We start from the raw sequence: 15,392 nt of genomic DNA, 5'->3' as shown, positions 1-15,392 counted from the left end.
CATTCCACTCATCCATACATTCTTTCTCTCATTATCCATCCATTCACCCTTTCATTCATCCATTCACCCTTTCACTAATCTATCCAGCCATCCACCCATCCCTTCATTTACTCACTCGCCCACCTTTTTATATTAATTATGAGCTGAGCCTTTGTCTGCAGAATTGCAGACAGAAGAGGCCCATCAAGAATTTAACCCATGCTGTAATTCCTAAAGCAATGTGTGGGGGTAGGGTTCCCTATGCCCCTGCACATAGGAAATCTGAAAACATGAAATACATGGGTCATGCATGATGCACAGTGCCAGGCCCTCAGGTGACTGTGAGATGGTGCTGTTTCCAGGGCTTTAAGTGGGATGAAAATAACGGGGGGTTTCTCCAGAGGGGGTGTAAAAGTAAATTTTGCCATGTTGTATGTGCCTACGTGTTCCCCATTCTATGTTATATGTGCATGATCGATATGCATGTATCCCCCTATGATCGATTAAAGACGCAATTATAGTTGTGTCCAACGTTAGTATGCCAGTTTCCAGTTCTCGTGAAAGCAATGAGTATTAGGCCTATGTTGCCACGTTTTACAGTGTGCACGTTAATTCACCGCATTGTCCCCGTTTCTAGGCCTCAAAAGGGCCCGGACACCAGATTCAAGCTCCAGTCTCCTGAACCCTCTTCGAGGAGCGATGCAGCCCCCACCTGCATCCCTGACCCTTCACTTACTTCCTGCCGCGCGGTGCCCGGCCCGGCCTGGCTCTGCCTGCGTGTCTGCCAAGAGTATGTTATGCTTCTAGTTATCAGTCCAGCTTTCCTCCTTTGCATTCCTAAGCTACTGAACTGCATCAACAGTTTCAGCTATGGTCTAGTCTTTCTGTCTCCATACAAGAGAAATACTGTATTAATATTCATAGAATATTCCTAGCTCACGCAATACATGTAGAATAGATGCACGCACCAGTCTTAATGTCAAGTAGCCTTTGCCCTGATAACTTTTAGATTCTATCAACATGTACTCCAAACACCAGATACCAGATATGCTATAGGTACATGTCGTCCTGACACCGCAGACTTTAGTCTCCTCTTCTAGCGCAGAAGTCATAGCCCCCAGTTCTCCCTGGTAACACGTCATTGCCCGTTTGCGCGCACCACTAGGTTAAAGGTCCCAGCTGCTCGAGTAGCCCCCCCCATGTTTCCGCCCCATTCATGACACTTCTGTGACGTTCACATCACATGTCACAGTGCACGCCCTGTACACGCCTTCTTCTTCCACCCATGTGTTCTTATCTTACGTTTGTCATAAGTTACGCCTACTGTATGTAATGTATTTGAAATGTCTTACTATATATATACTGCACTGTCGATGGAATGGTGCAGCTGCCTTCCTTCCTTCCTGTTTTATTTCAGGCTGTCCCGTTCCAGTCCCTTCCCTTTTGCCTGAATAAATCCTTTTGACTCGGACACATCGGATCCTACCTCTTATTTAATGAGCTATCTGTTATTGTTAATATAGTCAAAAATAGTCCCGGTATTATTTATTTATATACCACATAATGGCGCCCGAACAGGGACGAGCCCCTTCCTCATGCGCTGGCGATGCCACGCAGGTCCCCTGACCCTCTGCAGCCGTGACGGAACTCTACCGCGCACCGGCAGATATTTCTGCTTCAAGTCTCCCTCAGGCCCACGGAGGAGACGGAAACTGCGGTCCGACATCCAGACGAAGCGGTGTGGAATGCGGTTCGTCCCGACCAGAGCCCAAGCCGAGAGAGCAAGGTCCGAAGTATCCGGAGGCCCACCTGTAACCGAAGTTTCCGAAGTTCGTAGTCCGACGTCGTAGCAGTCCAGTCCAGTCCGAGGCCTTCCAGTTTCTGCTTCCCGGTGAGTACCGTCACAGGGGAAGTATCTAGACAGGGTCATTAGTTTGGTCCTGGTCCGATGGGTTTGGGTACACAGATCCAGTCCGAAGTATTCACCTAGGTGGATACGGGTCCTGACGTGTCTCTTTATGGGACCGGTATGTTCTGTACTGTTTTAGCAGTGCATCCAGTAATTCTAGTAAGTTTCGTTCTCGAGAAATTCATGTGTTCTGTTTTCAGTGTATCAGGTAGTATTCTGTTCGAATTGTTATTCATGTATTTTTATGTCGTGGTATGAGTGTTTTGTTCGCTATTTTATTACTGTGATTATTGTGTATTGTGTTTCCGGAAATGCCTTTGTTCTCGAAATTACGTCAGTTAAAGACCAAAAAAGGGTTACTCGAAGAAGCAGTTCCTGTCCCTCCTAGGGACAGTCCAGGACATTTTATGTATCACAAGCATGGCTTAGATGCCATAATATATCTAGACTTATGGGCGGACTATACCAAGGAACTAGAAGAGAAATATAGATGGCCCGTATCAGGTACATGGGATGCCGAGTGCATCATGCGAGTAGAAGAAGCATTATGGAAAAAGAAAGCCAGACAGTCCCAGAAAGATGCCATCGAGTTATGGCGCAAAGAATCTCATAAAAGAACCGAAAAAGAATTCAGAAAAACGGAATTAAGTAGGGAGTCCGCAGAAAAAGCCCAAGAAAGGGAATTAATCGAAGAAGGTGAACGAGTTAGAGCCGAACAGTCAGACAGACAGAGAAATGCCCTTATTAAGGGTATGTATCCTCTTCTTGCCGAGGGCTTGCCAAAAGCAACCCCGGAAGTACCCTGTAATTTCCCGCCACCATTGGTCCCGATTAAGCTACGTCACAAACCGACCGCAGCTGATATTTTTCTCTCGTCCTATTTGGACGATACAGTCCCAGAATATGCAAATCCTATCCCGCCTGCTCCCGTCAATAATGTAATTCCTAATCCTCCAACCGCTGGTCCCGCGGGTCCAGTCAATGTTACAGTACCTGTTACAGCACCCCTGGCCCAGCACACAGTACATGTACCCGCTTTATCAGTCACTCTACCAGCACGTACAGTATACACCGACGATTCTAGTTTAGGAGCCGCGGGGGGAGGTTCTCCTCGTACCCCGCCTCAACCGAAACGTCTGACGCTACATGAACTAGCGTTGCAGCGTACGCCAAAAGTGACTACATACGTAGATATCAAGCGAGCCCTTACTGAATGTCGTTATGATCCAGTTCCAGGCGATGATCACATGGTCATATATTCATTACGTTTAAGACGGGTTGCCGGCTTTTTGGAAACCCTGCCCGATATGGGAGAACATCTAGACAGAATATATCGTTTTATCCGTACAGGAGTGAATCCAGGAAGTATTCACGAAGCCATGGTTCAAAGAAAAGTCGAGACTCAGCTCATGATTTTAAAGTTTTTGATTAACTGTTTAATAAGAGAGCAAGATTATCCAGAAAAAGATCCAGAAGAAATGAAAGTCCTGACTAGGTGGAGTGACAATATAGCCGAGGGAAAACACAAGACACAAAATTGTATAGAGAGTATGTACAAGAAAATTCGTAGGGAAATCATAACTATACACGAGAAACGAGAAGCAAAACAAGCAACCGAGAAAGAAGATGACTCTTCTACTGAAGAGGTAGACAACGAGAATCCCGACAGAATAGCGTATGTAGGTAGAACTAGACTTTCCGACCGACATCCATGCCTAGATTACAAGAAAGCTTTTCCTCCTCCAGCACCAGAACAGGGTTCTCTTGAGCAAGTATTCCAAGCTACCGATCGCATTCTGAAATTACGAATAGGTTATAGCGAGCTCAGTACAATGCATGAACAAGAACTAGCCCGATCAGCAGTCCGATGGACTACTGATTCTACCACTTTTCCAGACGAAATAGTGGCACAAATGTTTCTGAAACTGCCCCCAGCCGAGCAACGACTGGTGGGTATGTATATGATCCAGCACCTCATTATACTGTATGAGGATCAGCATTCTGATCCAGGTCCGCTACATGATATATTGAACGAGTTACTCCAATACAGATGGAAAGGTCTAGGTACGGATTTAATTAGTGTCATTCTAGAACAGCGCCACAAATACCGAATGTTTCTGAATCCACATTTTGTTCACGTCTCACCCCCAGAAAGTAAATCATTCTACATAGATAGACAGAATCCGTTACGAGAAGTACATCCAGTCAAGAAAGAGGGTGGTGGTCTAGAACGAGTATTTGTTTACACCCCTATTACAAAAATGGAACTCTTAGAGATGAAAAAGTTAATTCCCTGTCACGACAAAGATCCAGCAGGGTTCCACCGTGAATTAAAAGACATGCTCCGTATGGGAGAATACACGTATCCTGATATCATTAAAATGCTAAAGGTCCTGTTGCCTGCGGGCATATATGAAAAACTCAAGGAAAAAGAATGGGAGGTGGGAGAGAAAAAGATAGATTGGACAGCTCTAGAAACTGAAGATAATATACGAGTACCAGGTACCGGTCTTGGGGATAAAGCTAAAGAATTGCCCGAGTTATTGATACAAGTTTTGCCAAGATTACTAGCCACGAAAAAGGAAGATTGGGATGCCATCTCAGCCTGTAAACAGAAACAAGACGAAGATACTAGTGATTTCTATTCTAGATTTGAGAAATGTTTTATTATTAATAGTGGTCTGAAAACAAGTAGTGAGTCGTACCCTCATCTTTTTGTTACCAAACTAGTCGAGAATTCAAGTCCACAAGTTAAAAATAGAGTCCTGAAAGTCGAAAGTACCTGGCAAGCTAATTCTCCGCCACAGATGCTCCAGATGCTCCAGTACCACCAGAACAGAATCAGGGAAGAGCAGGAACACGAAAGGAGACGTATGAAAGACACGAAAATGAAAGTACTAGTTGCCCAGTCTGTTCCACAAGACAGTCAGAAGAGGGGTCCGAATCAAGCCAGTCATCCTGCAGCTCCCGTTAAAGGGACCTGCAATTACTGTAAACAGCCAGGTCATTTTATAAACGAATGTGCAGTTCTGAAACACAATATAGCTACTGGTAAGACCAAAGAGAGACCACGTCCGCCTAGACAAGAACAAGTTTCACAGACTTCTCAGCCACCACAGAATGCACAACAGACAGTTACAGCACCGCAGCCTATCGCTGCAACACAGCATGTTACACAGCAGATGTACCAGTACGCACAGTCAGAGTATCCAGATTATCAGCCGTATTCATGAAACAGCCTAGAGAGGGAGGTAGGCTTGCCTCTCATCGAGATTCCTGTAGATCAAGAGGGTCCCTATGTACACAGTCAAGTATTAGGGAAAGACAGAAAGTTTCTGATTGATACAGGGGCAAGTAGGACTACCATCAGTCATGACGAGGTTCCAGGGGCTCCGCTCTCAGGCTCTAGAAATGTTTCCCTTGGATTTTCAGGAAAGCCCATTGTTAATGAAATATCGAAACCAGTTACTTTAGAAGTTGGTCCATTGTCCCGAACTACAGACTTGTTACTCACGAAATCTTGTCCAGAAAATTTGTTAGGCATTAAGACACTGAAAGAACTAGGAGCAGTCATATGCTGCTCCCCAGAAGGGGTCCGTCTGTTTTTACGTGACTTTAAAGGTCATTATGTATTACGTGATTTTGATCCAAGATTATTGAATGTACCACAGCATTTATGGGCGCAAGGGCCAACTGATGTAGGTTGTATGCATATCACACCCCATCGTGTGACCCTGAAACAAGGTGTTGTTTTACCACGAATCAGACAGTACAGATTGCCACCTGAGGCTGTAGCAGCCTTATCCAAAATTATTGACGAGCTCATTGCTCAAGGAGTGGTTGTAGAAACTGACTCCAATGTATGTAATTCTCCTATCATTCCAGTCCTGAAACGTACTGATCCAAATGCACCTCCAGTTTATCGATTAGTGATTGACCTCCGAGAACTTAATAAATGTATCATACCTCAGTACCCAGTAGTCCCAGATATTTCTTCCCTATTGACAGCCATTGATTCTGAAGTCACGTTCTTTACAGTTATCGATCTCAAGAACGCGTTTTTCAGTGTCCCCATTCATCCAGACAGCCAGTTCCTTTTCGGATTCTGTTTAAATGGAAGAAGCTATAAATTCACACGAGCACCTCAAGGTTTCACAGAAAGTCCTAGCATTTACAGTCAAGCACTTAAGAGACAACTAGACAATATTCACATGCCAACTGACACTGCCCTGCTCCAGTATGTCGATGATCTACTGATCACAGCCCGTTCTGAACGTGACTGCGAGCGTGCATCACTTACAGTTCTGTATTTTCTGGCCGAGATGGGGCACAAGGTGTCCCCTTCCAAATTGCGATTCTGTGTCCAGCAAGTGGTCTACTTAGGACACTTACTGTCCAAGAGGGGTAGGCATTTGACACCTGACCGTATCCAGTTAATAGCACGTCTTCCACAGCCCAAGACACAGAAGGAGGTACGAGCTTTTATCGGCCTCACTTCTTACTGCAGACAATGGATTCCTCAGTATGCATTTCTAGCCAAGCCACTGATACAGTTAACGACACAGGAGGCAGCCGTATCGACTGTCCTCCCTTGGACCCAGGAACATACACTTGTTTTTAATGAGTTAAAGAAAGCTTTATGTAATGCACCTGTTCTAGCAACACCGAACTACAGTAAGCCTTTTACACTTTTTGTCACAGAACGTGATGGTACTGCATTATCTGTTCTTACACAAGATCAAGCAGGACAATACAAGCCCTGTGCTTATTTTTCTAGCACATTAGATCCAGTGGCCCAGGCGCTGCCTGTGTGCCTCAAGTCAGTTGCAGCCACAGCTCTAGCTATCAGACAAAGTGATTCCATAGTGTTAGGACACTCCCTGACAGTACAAGTTCCACACTCTGTGGAAGTTCTTTTAAACCGAACACAGACTCAGCATTTGACAATTGCACGTTTAACAGGTTATGAACTGACACTGTTTCAGCCACACATAGAAATCAGACGCTGCAACATTTTAAATCCAGCTACACTGTTACCGTCAGTTACCTCAAATCCTGCCACACATGACTGTGTGGAAGTTGTCAACACCATGACAAAGCCTAGACAAGACTTGACAGACATTGCATTACCTGATCCCGACCTGACACTTTATGTGGATGGTTCATGTATGAGAACAAGTACAGGAGAACTAGTAGCAGCGTATGCAGTGACTACTGAAACCGAAGTTATAGAAACACATCGTATTGACACTCTGTCTGCTCAAGCAGCAGAGCTTGTCGCTCTGACCCAAGCCTGCATACGTGCCAAGAACCTGAAAGTAAACATATACACAGATTCACGTTACGCATTCGGAGTCGTACACGACTTTGGAGTGCTCTGGCAGGAACGAGGTTTTATGACTTCTCATGGAACTAAGATTCAGCATGGCCCCCTCATTCAAGCTCTGTTAGATGCAATACATTTACCGACAGCTATCGCTATCATGAAGTGCAAGGCACATACGAAAGTCACTGATATCATTTCCCAGGGTAACGATCTAGCAGATCGAACAGCCAAGCTCACAGCTCAGACTCCAGACATTCCAGTTAACACGACACAGACACTCACTCCAGATCAGACTACTTGTATGACAGTTAAGGACCCTACACAAGATGTCATAGATATACAGTTACATGCTACTCCCGATGAAATCAAGAAATGGTCCGAACAAGGAGGGGTCCAGACAGATCAGGGATGGTTAACGAAGGGAAAAGCCACATGGTTTCTCCCCGACTCTATGGTTCAAGTCATTATTAACACCGCACATAGTCCAGCACATTTAGGAGAAAAAGCCATGTTAGACAGTATCCAGAACCTTTGGTTCAACAAGCATTTACGAGCAGCAGCCAAGCAGAAAGTCCGTACCTGTATGATATGTTGTCAGTTCAATCCAGGTAAAAGTGTCCCGGTGGAACAAGGTGGATTCCATCCTCCTGACCACCCTTTTGAAGTCCTCCAGATGGATTATATTCAGATGGAGCGATGTCGAGGTTTCAAGTATGTCCTCGTAGTTGTATGCGCTTTGTCCAGATGGACAGAGGCATATCCAGTTCCAGATTACACAGCCGCGACCACTGCCAGGCAGTTGGTCCGTAAGTATTTTCCCCGCTATGGATTACCTAGGGTCGTGTATTCAGATAACGGTCAGCCATTCTCATCCGAGCTCATGAAACAAGTATCCCTTCTGTTAGGGTACCAGTGGAAGTTCCATTGTGTACGCCATCCCGAAGCAGCCGGTCTCGTAGAGAGACATAACCAGACCCTAAAAATCCGCATCGCCAAAGTATGTGCAGAGAAAGGTGTAGATTGGATAGTAGCACTGCCAGTTGCCCTTTTTTATATGAGAATGGTCGCTCACTCCCGTTCAGGTCTATCTCCCTATGAGATAGTGTTTGGTCGCCCCCCTAACATGTGGGGTACTCCTAGACCCCGTACTATTACCGATATTGACAGTAATATGCTGACAGATTACCTTGCCTCCTTGATGTCTGCACTACAATCTTGTCGTTCACAGGTTGCCGCTGCATTTCCAGACAACACCGACGTGAAACCACACGAGATCGTTCCAGGGGATCTCGTGCTGGTCCGCAATTTTGATCGTTCAAGTTCGCTGGAGCCCCGTTGGAAGCAACCCCGTCTCGTCCTTCTCACCACCCGGATCGCGGTGAAGGTGGAAAACCGAAAAGGGTGGCTACACGTGAGCCACGTCAAGAAATTCCATGGACTTAAACCTAAAACTTTTCTCAAGGACTGCCCCGTTCTCAAGGACTGCCCCGAAAATGAATCTAAAATTCCCCTGTTAGAGAAAACTCCGCAGCAGGAGTATAAAGCAAAGTTGCGGTCTAGTAAGTCAGCCAGTTTAATTGTCTAAGTCCCTCTCGGGTGAAACGGTTAGACAGGTTCCTGACATGTATGAGACAGACCCACACAGTGAGAGAGTTAGTCAAAACTCTAAGAGATGTATTATCATTCTATTATTTTTATTGTTCCTGAGTCTTATGGTTACATGCATAAGTTATGCGTTACATTTATGTTTTCCTATTTCACATGTACATATGTTTTCTAATGTTACAGTAGAGCACACATTTAGTGATCTGCCTCCTCACGAGTTATCCTATCGTCTTGCTATGCGTAATAATACTTTTATCCGAATGCTGCATTATTCACACCAGACCAGCAATGCCACTAATTGTTGGGTGTGTGGTCGACTCCCCCCTTTTCAGACACCGAAGGGAGTTCTGCCACTCTTTCCTTATCCGTTTTCACATAATGGTTCGTGTGGAGCATGGTCCACGTTAACGTCATCCTCAACTGATATGTCCCTTTTGAATCGAACATGTTTCCCAGACAAGCAAGGTCTTTCCCATAGAACAGGGTTAGATCTAGAAAATGAAGTATATGATTTAGGTAATTATTCCTCGAATTTCATGGTTTTGAATGTCCAGTCCGATACTACTCCAGATATGCCTGCTATTTCAGTTCTACCAGTCAAAGGCGAATTATGTGTCAGAAGGAATGGTTCCGCACATGTAGGACATAGTGATTGTACTACTATGGTCGAGTATAGTGACAGTGGGAAATCTATTTTCAAAGCCTCACGTCATTCTTATTTTGTTTGTGGTCAGACCGCATATGTTCGTCTGCCCCTTGATTGGGATGGAACATGTTACATTGCCTTCCTACTGCCACCAGTTTTCCTAGCCCCATCTGATTACCACAGAAACACACATCTAGTACACGTTAGACATAGAAGGGAGACTGAGTCCCCAATTGTCGATCAAACTGAAACTGCTCTAGAACAATATCAAGACTTCAATAAAGGTTTCTTTTTCTTTATAGGTCCTGTCCAGAATAGTAAGTTAATACGTAGGTTAACCAGAACCCTTGAAGCAGTAGTGAATGAGACTACTTCCGCCCTAGGTAACTTAACCGAAGAGCAATCTGCTATGCGTTTTGTTGTGCTCCAAAATCGTCTCGTCCTTGACGTCATACTGGCCGATAGAGGAGGAGCATGTAGAGTCATCGGATCTAGTTGCTGCATTTTCATTCCTAATAACGCGCCGTCTGTTTATTCAGCTATAACCAGACTTCATAAAATTGCCCATCAGTTACACCAGAATCCAGGCACCTGGACATGGTCCGGTTGGCTCTGGAGTATCATATCTGCCTGGGGATGGAAAGTATTGTCATTCCTAGGTATAGCAGTAATGATCATATTCAGTTGCTGCCTCTGTTTACAATGTGGCCCTGCGATTTGCGGCATGTGTGCTACCTCTTGTATTCCTAGTCCTAAATCCCGTTCCAAGACAATTCGAGACGAGCAAATGATGCTATATGAACAGATAGATGGTATCATGAATATTGATGTTTCCTGATGGAAACGTAGGGCACAAGGAGGGAATGTGGAAAAGTAAATTTTGCCATGTTGTATGTGCCTACGTGTTCCCCATTCTATGTTATATGTGCATGATCGATATGCATGTATCCCCCTATGATCGATTAAAGACGCAATTATAGTTGTGTCCAACGTTAGTATGCCAGTTTCCAGTTCTCGTGAAAGCAACGAGTATTAGGCCTATGTTGCCACGTTTTACAGTGTGCACGTTAATTCACCGCATTGTCCCCGTTTCTAGGCCTCAAAAGGGCCCGGACACCAGATTCAAGCTCCAGTCTCCTGAACCCTCTTCGAGGAGCGATGCAGCCCCCACCTGCATCCCTGACCCTTCACTTACTTCCTGCCGCGCGGTGCCCGGCCCGGCCTGGCTCTGCCTGCGTGTCTGCCAAGAGTATGTTATGCTTCTAGTTATCAGTCCAGCTTTCCTCCTTTGCATTCCTAAGCTACTGAACTGCATCAACAGTTTCAGCTATGGTCTAGTCTTTCTGTCTCCATACAAGAGAAATACTGTATTAATATTCATAGAATATTCCTAGCTCACGCAATACATGTAGAATAGATGCATGCACCAGTCTTAGTGTCAAGTAGCCTTTGCCCTGATAACTTTTAGATTCTATCAACATGTACTCCAAACACCAGATACCAGATATGCTATAGGTACATGTCGTCCTGACACCGCAGACTTTAGTCTCCTCTTCTAGCGCATAAGTCATAGCCCCCAGTTCTCCCTGGTAACACGTCATTGCCCGTTTGCGCGCACCACTAGGGTTAAAGGTCCCAGCTGCTCGAGTAGCCCCCCCATGTTTCCGCCCCATTCATGACACTTCTGTGACGTTCACATCACATGTCACAGTGCACGCCCTGTACACGCCTTCTTCTTCCACCCATGTGTTCTTATCTTACGTTTGTCATAAGTTACGCCTACTGTATGTAATGTATTTGAAATGTCTTACTATATATATACTGCACTGTCGATGGAATGGTGCAGCTGCCTTCCTTCCTTCCTGTTTTATTTCAGGCTGTCCCGTTCCAGTCCCTTCCCTTTTGCCTGAATAAATCCTTTTGACTCGGACACATCGGATCCTGCCTTTTATTTATTGAGCTATCTGTTATTGTTAATATAGTCAAAAATAGTCCCGGTATTATTTATTTATATACCACATGCAGAATTGCAGACAGAAGAGGCCCATCAAGAATTTAACCCATGCTGTAGTTCCTAAAGCAATGTGTGGGGGTAGGGTTCCCTATGCCCCTGCACATAGGAAATCTGAAAACATGAAATTCATGGGTCATGCATGATGCACAGTGCCAGGCCCTCAGGTGACTGTGAGATGGTGCTGTTTCCAGGGCTTTAAGTGGGATGAAAATAACGGGGGGTTTCTCCAGAGGGGGTGTTCGATGTAATTAAAGGTGTGGCTTAAAACACGAAAGCTAAACATCTGTGCTTAATGTAGTGTGCTGCCTGACTGGTATTTTGCCTCTATTGTCATTTTATCCAGATATAACAACAAGTAATGTTACACCAGCAACAAGCCAGAGCTTTGTCAATGGTTATTAGTTTGCATAAAATAAAAAAGTAGCAATCTGGCTTCCTTGAATATAATATTGAAAATGCATCAGTTCTAAAATGACGAGACTGTGAAAGAACTCTAGCCCCTTCTTTTTCACTTCTTTCACCAGCTCCTTTTGTTGAGCTGGATTCTCATGTAGCAACATTGGCGTTTTTGCACATTTCTTCTGTCTGACAGAATGCCCTGCCCTAGACAGAGCCTGGGGGAGGCCCACCACATGCTTTAACAGCCTAGACTGGACCATTGTCATTCTGTCATTCTGTATGTGACAATCAACCAGCATACAGAATGACAATGGGCAGGTGGGGCTGCTTTTGTGCTTCGAGGATTTGCCGGAATAACACGATGTTTAAACCTGAATTCATTTTTTTATTTCATTGTGTGTGTGTTGCTTTTTTGCATTCGTAACTGCATATTAACACCTTAGGAGCTTCGTAAATATACCTCCCCAGTGCTGCGCTGTCCATTATCCAGTGCTGAATGGACGTCCAACGGTCGCACGCAGCACTGGGGAGGTAGTGCCTGTGACGACCGTTGGCCGACGGCAGCACTTAAAGGGTTAAATAAAGTCCTTAAAGAAGAGTTTGTTCTTCTCAGCCACCTCTTTGACCCTGCCACCCCTCCAAATGACCCCAGCCCCCATAGCACGATTTGTATATTTTACACTTCAATGAAAACCGCCTGGAATTGTGCTAATAAAGAAGGCCACACTTCCAGGCCGTCTTCATTTACACTTCTTTGCTAAGGCATTTGTACCCCCCTGGGAATGCAGTCACGGACCCCCAGGGGGACACGCCTCACTGTATGAAGACCTCTGGCAGGATGAAGCCCAGCAAATGCTGTATCTGTACAGAGGGTCCCATTATCATTCTGTGTTTGATAATTAGGCAGACAACAGAATGATAATGGCTGATAGCAATCTGTGCCGAGAGGGGCTGCTGCAGGCCTTTCAGTTCACAGCAGGTCGAGCTGCCCCCCTGCAGCGAGAGTTAGAGAACTCTCAGGCTGCATGCAGGGGGGACAGCTTGCACCAACGCCCAGAATTACGGACAAAAGGCGTCTGTGAAAGACTTCCTGACGGACAATGGACAAGAGGCCCAAATAATGGGCAGTCCGTGAAATTTATGGACGGTTGCTCACCCTAGTTGCAACGGTTAATCGATCGAATATCAACATATGCAAAAGAAAATTATATGGTAATAAATGAAGCAAAGACCAAAGTAATGGTAATTACAAAAAATATAAGACTTAAACATAAATACAAATGGTCATTGGAAGAAACCCAATTAGAGCAAGTTGAATCTTACAAATATCTTGGTGTTATATTTAAAGACAATGGAAACTTCCTCCCGCAAAAAAATGATATTTATAGAAAAGCAAATGCTTTAGTAGCAGCATTTAGGATCCTACAGAAATCAATAAGTGACTTGTCTTATCGCCCCTTCTTAAAGGTGATTTCTGCAAAATTACTACCTACTCTGACATACGGTAGTGAGGCACTAAATGGGAAACATGCTGCAATCATTATTAATGCGGTTGCAAGAACTTATAAAATCCTCTTTTGTTTGCCTAGTAATGCTTCACAAGCGCAAGTGAGGCTGGAATTTGGGTTAAACAACCAGTTCTATGTGAGGAAAGGTCAAGCCCTTAAAGTGTGGAACAGAATAAGAAATGATTGAGAAAATCAAATGTCCCAGCTACTATGGCATGAAGTAAATGATAATAGGAAACTGCAGGCCTTGATTTATTTAAATGCAGCGATAGAAGAATTTGGCGTAATGCGTATCTGGGAAACTACAATTACCCAGGAAAGTTTTTAAAAAACAATCAACAAATTAACTAATCATCTATCGCTGATAAAAGATAAAGATATATTTGTAAAAAGAAAACATGTATCGCCAATAATAAATGGATTTATGAAAAAAAGGTCCAAAAATATTTAGAAACATCATGGTTGTTATTAAACAAACCTATCTTTATTAAAGCACAATTTGGCTTACTGCTGGGATAATGTCATTTACCTCCATGGAAGAAATCAGAAGAGGGTACCCAATGTAGGCTATGCAAATCCGGACAAGAGAATATTATACATTTACTGTGTCTTTGCCCTGAATTAGAAAATAAGAAAACGAAAGGAACATTATACTTAAGAGACTATTTAACGATTGTGGAGTAAGGACATGTAGGCAAGCTTTGATAGTATGTCTAAGCTCTGGTGATATATCTATGAATTCTGCATTTGTAAAAATTGTATGGAGAGTTGAAAAAAAACTAGAGAAGTATAATTTGAAATCCTTATTTACTGTATTTTAAAATATATTGTGTATTGCATTTAAGTATAAGTTAGCATATTTAAGATATGGTATCAATCATATATGTTTTTAATCACATTTTTCGAATCTTTTTGTAAGATTTTAATTAATCAAACAAATAAATGAATTGAATTGAATTGGCATCATGCAGACACTGCGGCTTCATACCTGGTACTGCTCGGCGGCCTCTTCGATGGGGGTCACCGCGTGGCCCCTGTGCTCGCGAGATCTGTCGCAGATGGTGCACACCGCTGCCTGGTCCTCCTCACAGAAGAGTTTGAGGGGCTCGCGGTGGCGCTCACACAGCTCCACTGACGTCATCCTCTGGGTGATCTCCGCCAGGTTAGAGAGCTGCACGTTCCTGGGGAGGTCTGTCCTCGTACACTCTGTCCTGCACTGGGGGCAGGTACGAGTCCCCCCTGCACGGCCCCAGGACAGAGTGATACATCCCCGGCAGTAGCTGTGTCCACACTCGATGGTCACCGGATCTGTGAAGTATTCAAAGCACACGGGGCAGGAGACCTCACTCTGGAGGTCTGAGAGAGGGGCGGCCATGACGAGCTCTGGAGTCACCTGAAGCAGCTCTGCAGAGGGAGGCCTTACATTCACGATCCGAGGATGTTTGTTTGCGTCCGATCCCTGGATACCACCGGCACTTGCCTGCTCACAGCGGACCAGTTTGACTAGATTTCTAGAAAGCTTCTCCAAGACAACCGAGTTCAGAGCAGCCATCTCTATTGGCAGCGGCTTCAGACACATTCAGTCGCGCCTTGTGTGTGAGGAGTGCAGAGAGAGGCATTCTGGGATGGAAACAAGGACCCGTCTCTGCACCAAACGCAAATCAGTTATTTCACAATTTAAACGCGAGCTCACCCACATATCACAAACTCTTACACCACTGACCACCCCCCTCCCACTGCAGGATGTGTCCACGTCACGCAGGGTCCCCCTGCCGTTAGCTCAGGCCCTCACACCCGTACCTTCAGGCGATGCACGGATGTGCACTAGTGCAAGCTGTTTCCCCCAACTTAGAAGATCTGTGTTTCTACCTACAACGTGAACAGCAATTAATAACCACCGGGTTACGGAGTAGAGTGCCACTTCCCATCAACGCCTCATCAGGGGTAGTAGGCGCTATATGTAATTACAATACCTCAATGTGGCTGTCACCTTCTCACTTTTTACT

General features: G+C 44.8%; 1 protein-coding gene across 1 annotated transcript in view; it reads right to left on the bottom strand.

Moving 5' to 3' along the window:
• LOC144769762 (E3 ubiquitin-protein ligase TRIM17-like) overlaps nt 1–14,916 on the bottom strand; it is a 287,916-nt gene extending 273,000 nt beyond the window's left edge. The window contains exon 1 of the mRNA XM_078653941.1: nt 14,375–14,916. Within this exon, the coding sequence (XP_078510067.1) occupies nt 14,375–14,761 (387 nt within the window). The 5' untranslated portion in view covers nt 14,762–14,916. The remainder of the gene's footprint in view (nt 1–14,374) is intronic.
• Nucleotides 14,917–15,392: the final 476 nt, after the last annotated feature.

The sequence above is a fragment of the Lissotriton helveticus genome, chromosome 7 (genome assembly GCF_964261635.1).
Source record: "Lissotriton helveticus chromosome 7, aLisHel1.1, whole genome shotgun sequence".
NCBI lineage: Eukaryota > Metazoa > Chordata > Amphibia > Caudata > Salamandridae > Lissotriton > Lissotriton helveticus.
This window is presented reverse-complemented; position numbering and strand designations above follow the sequence as displayed.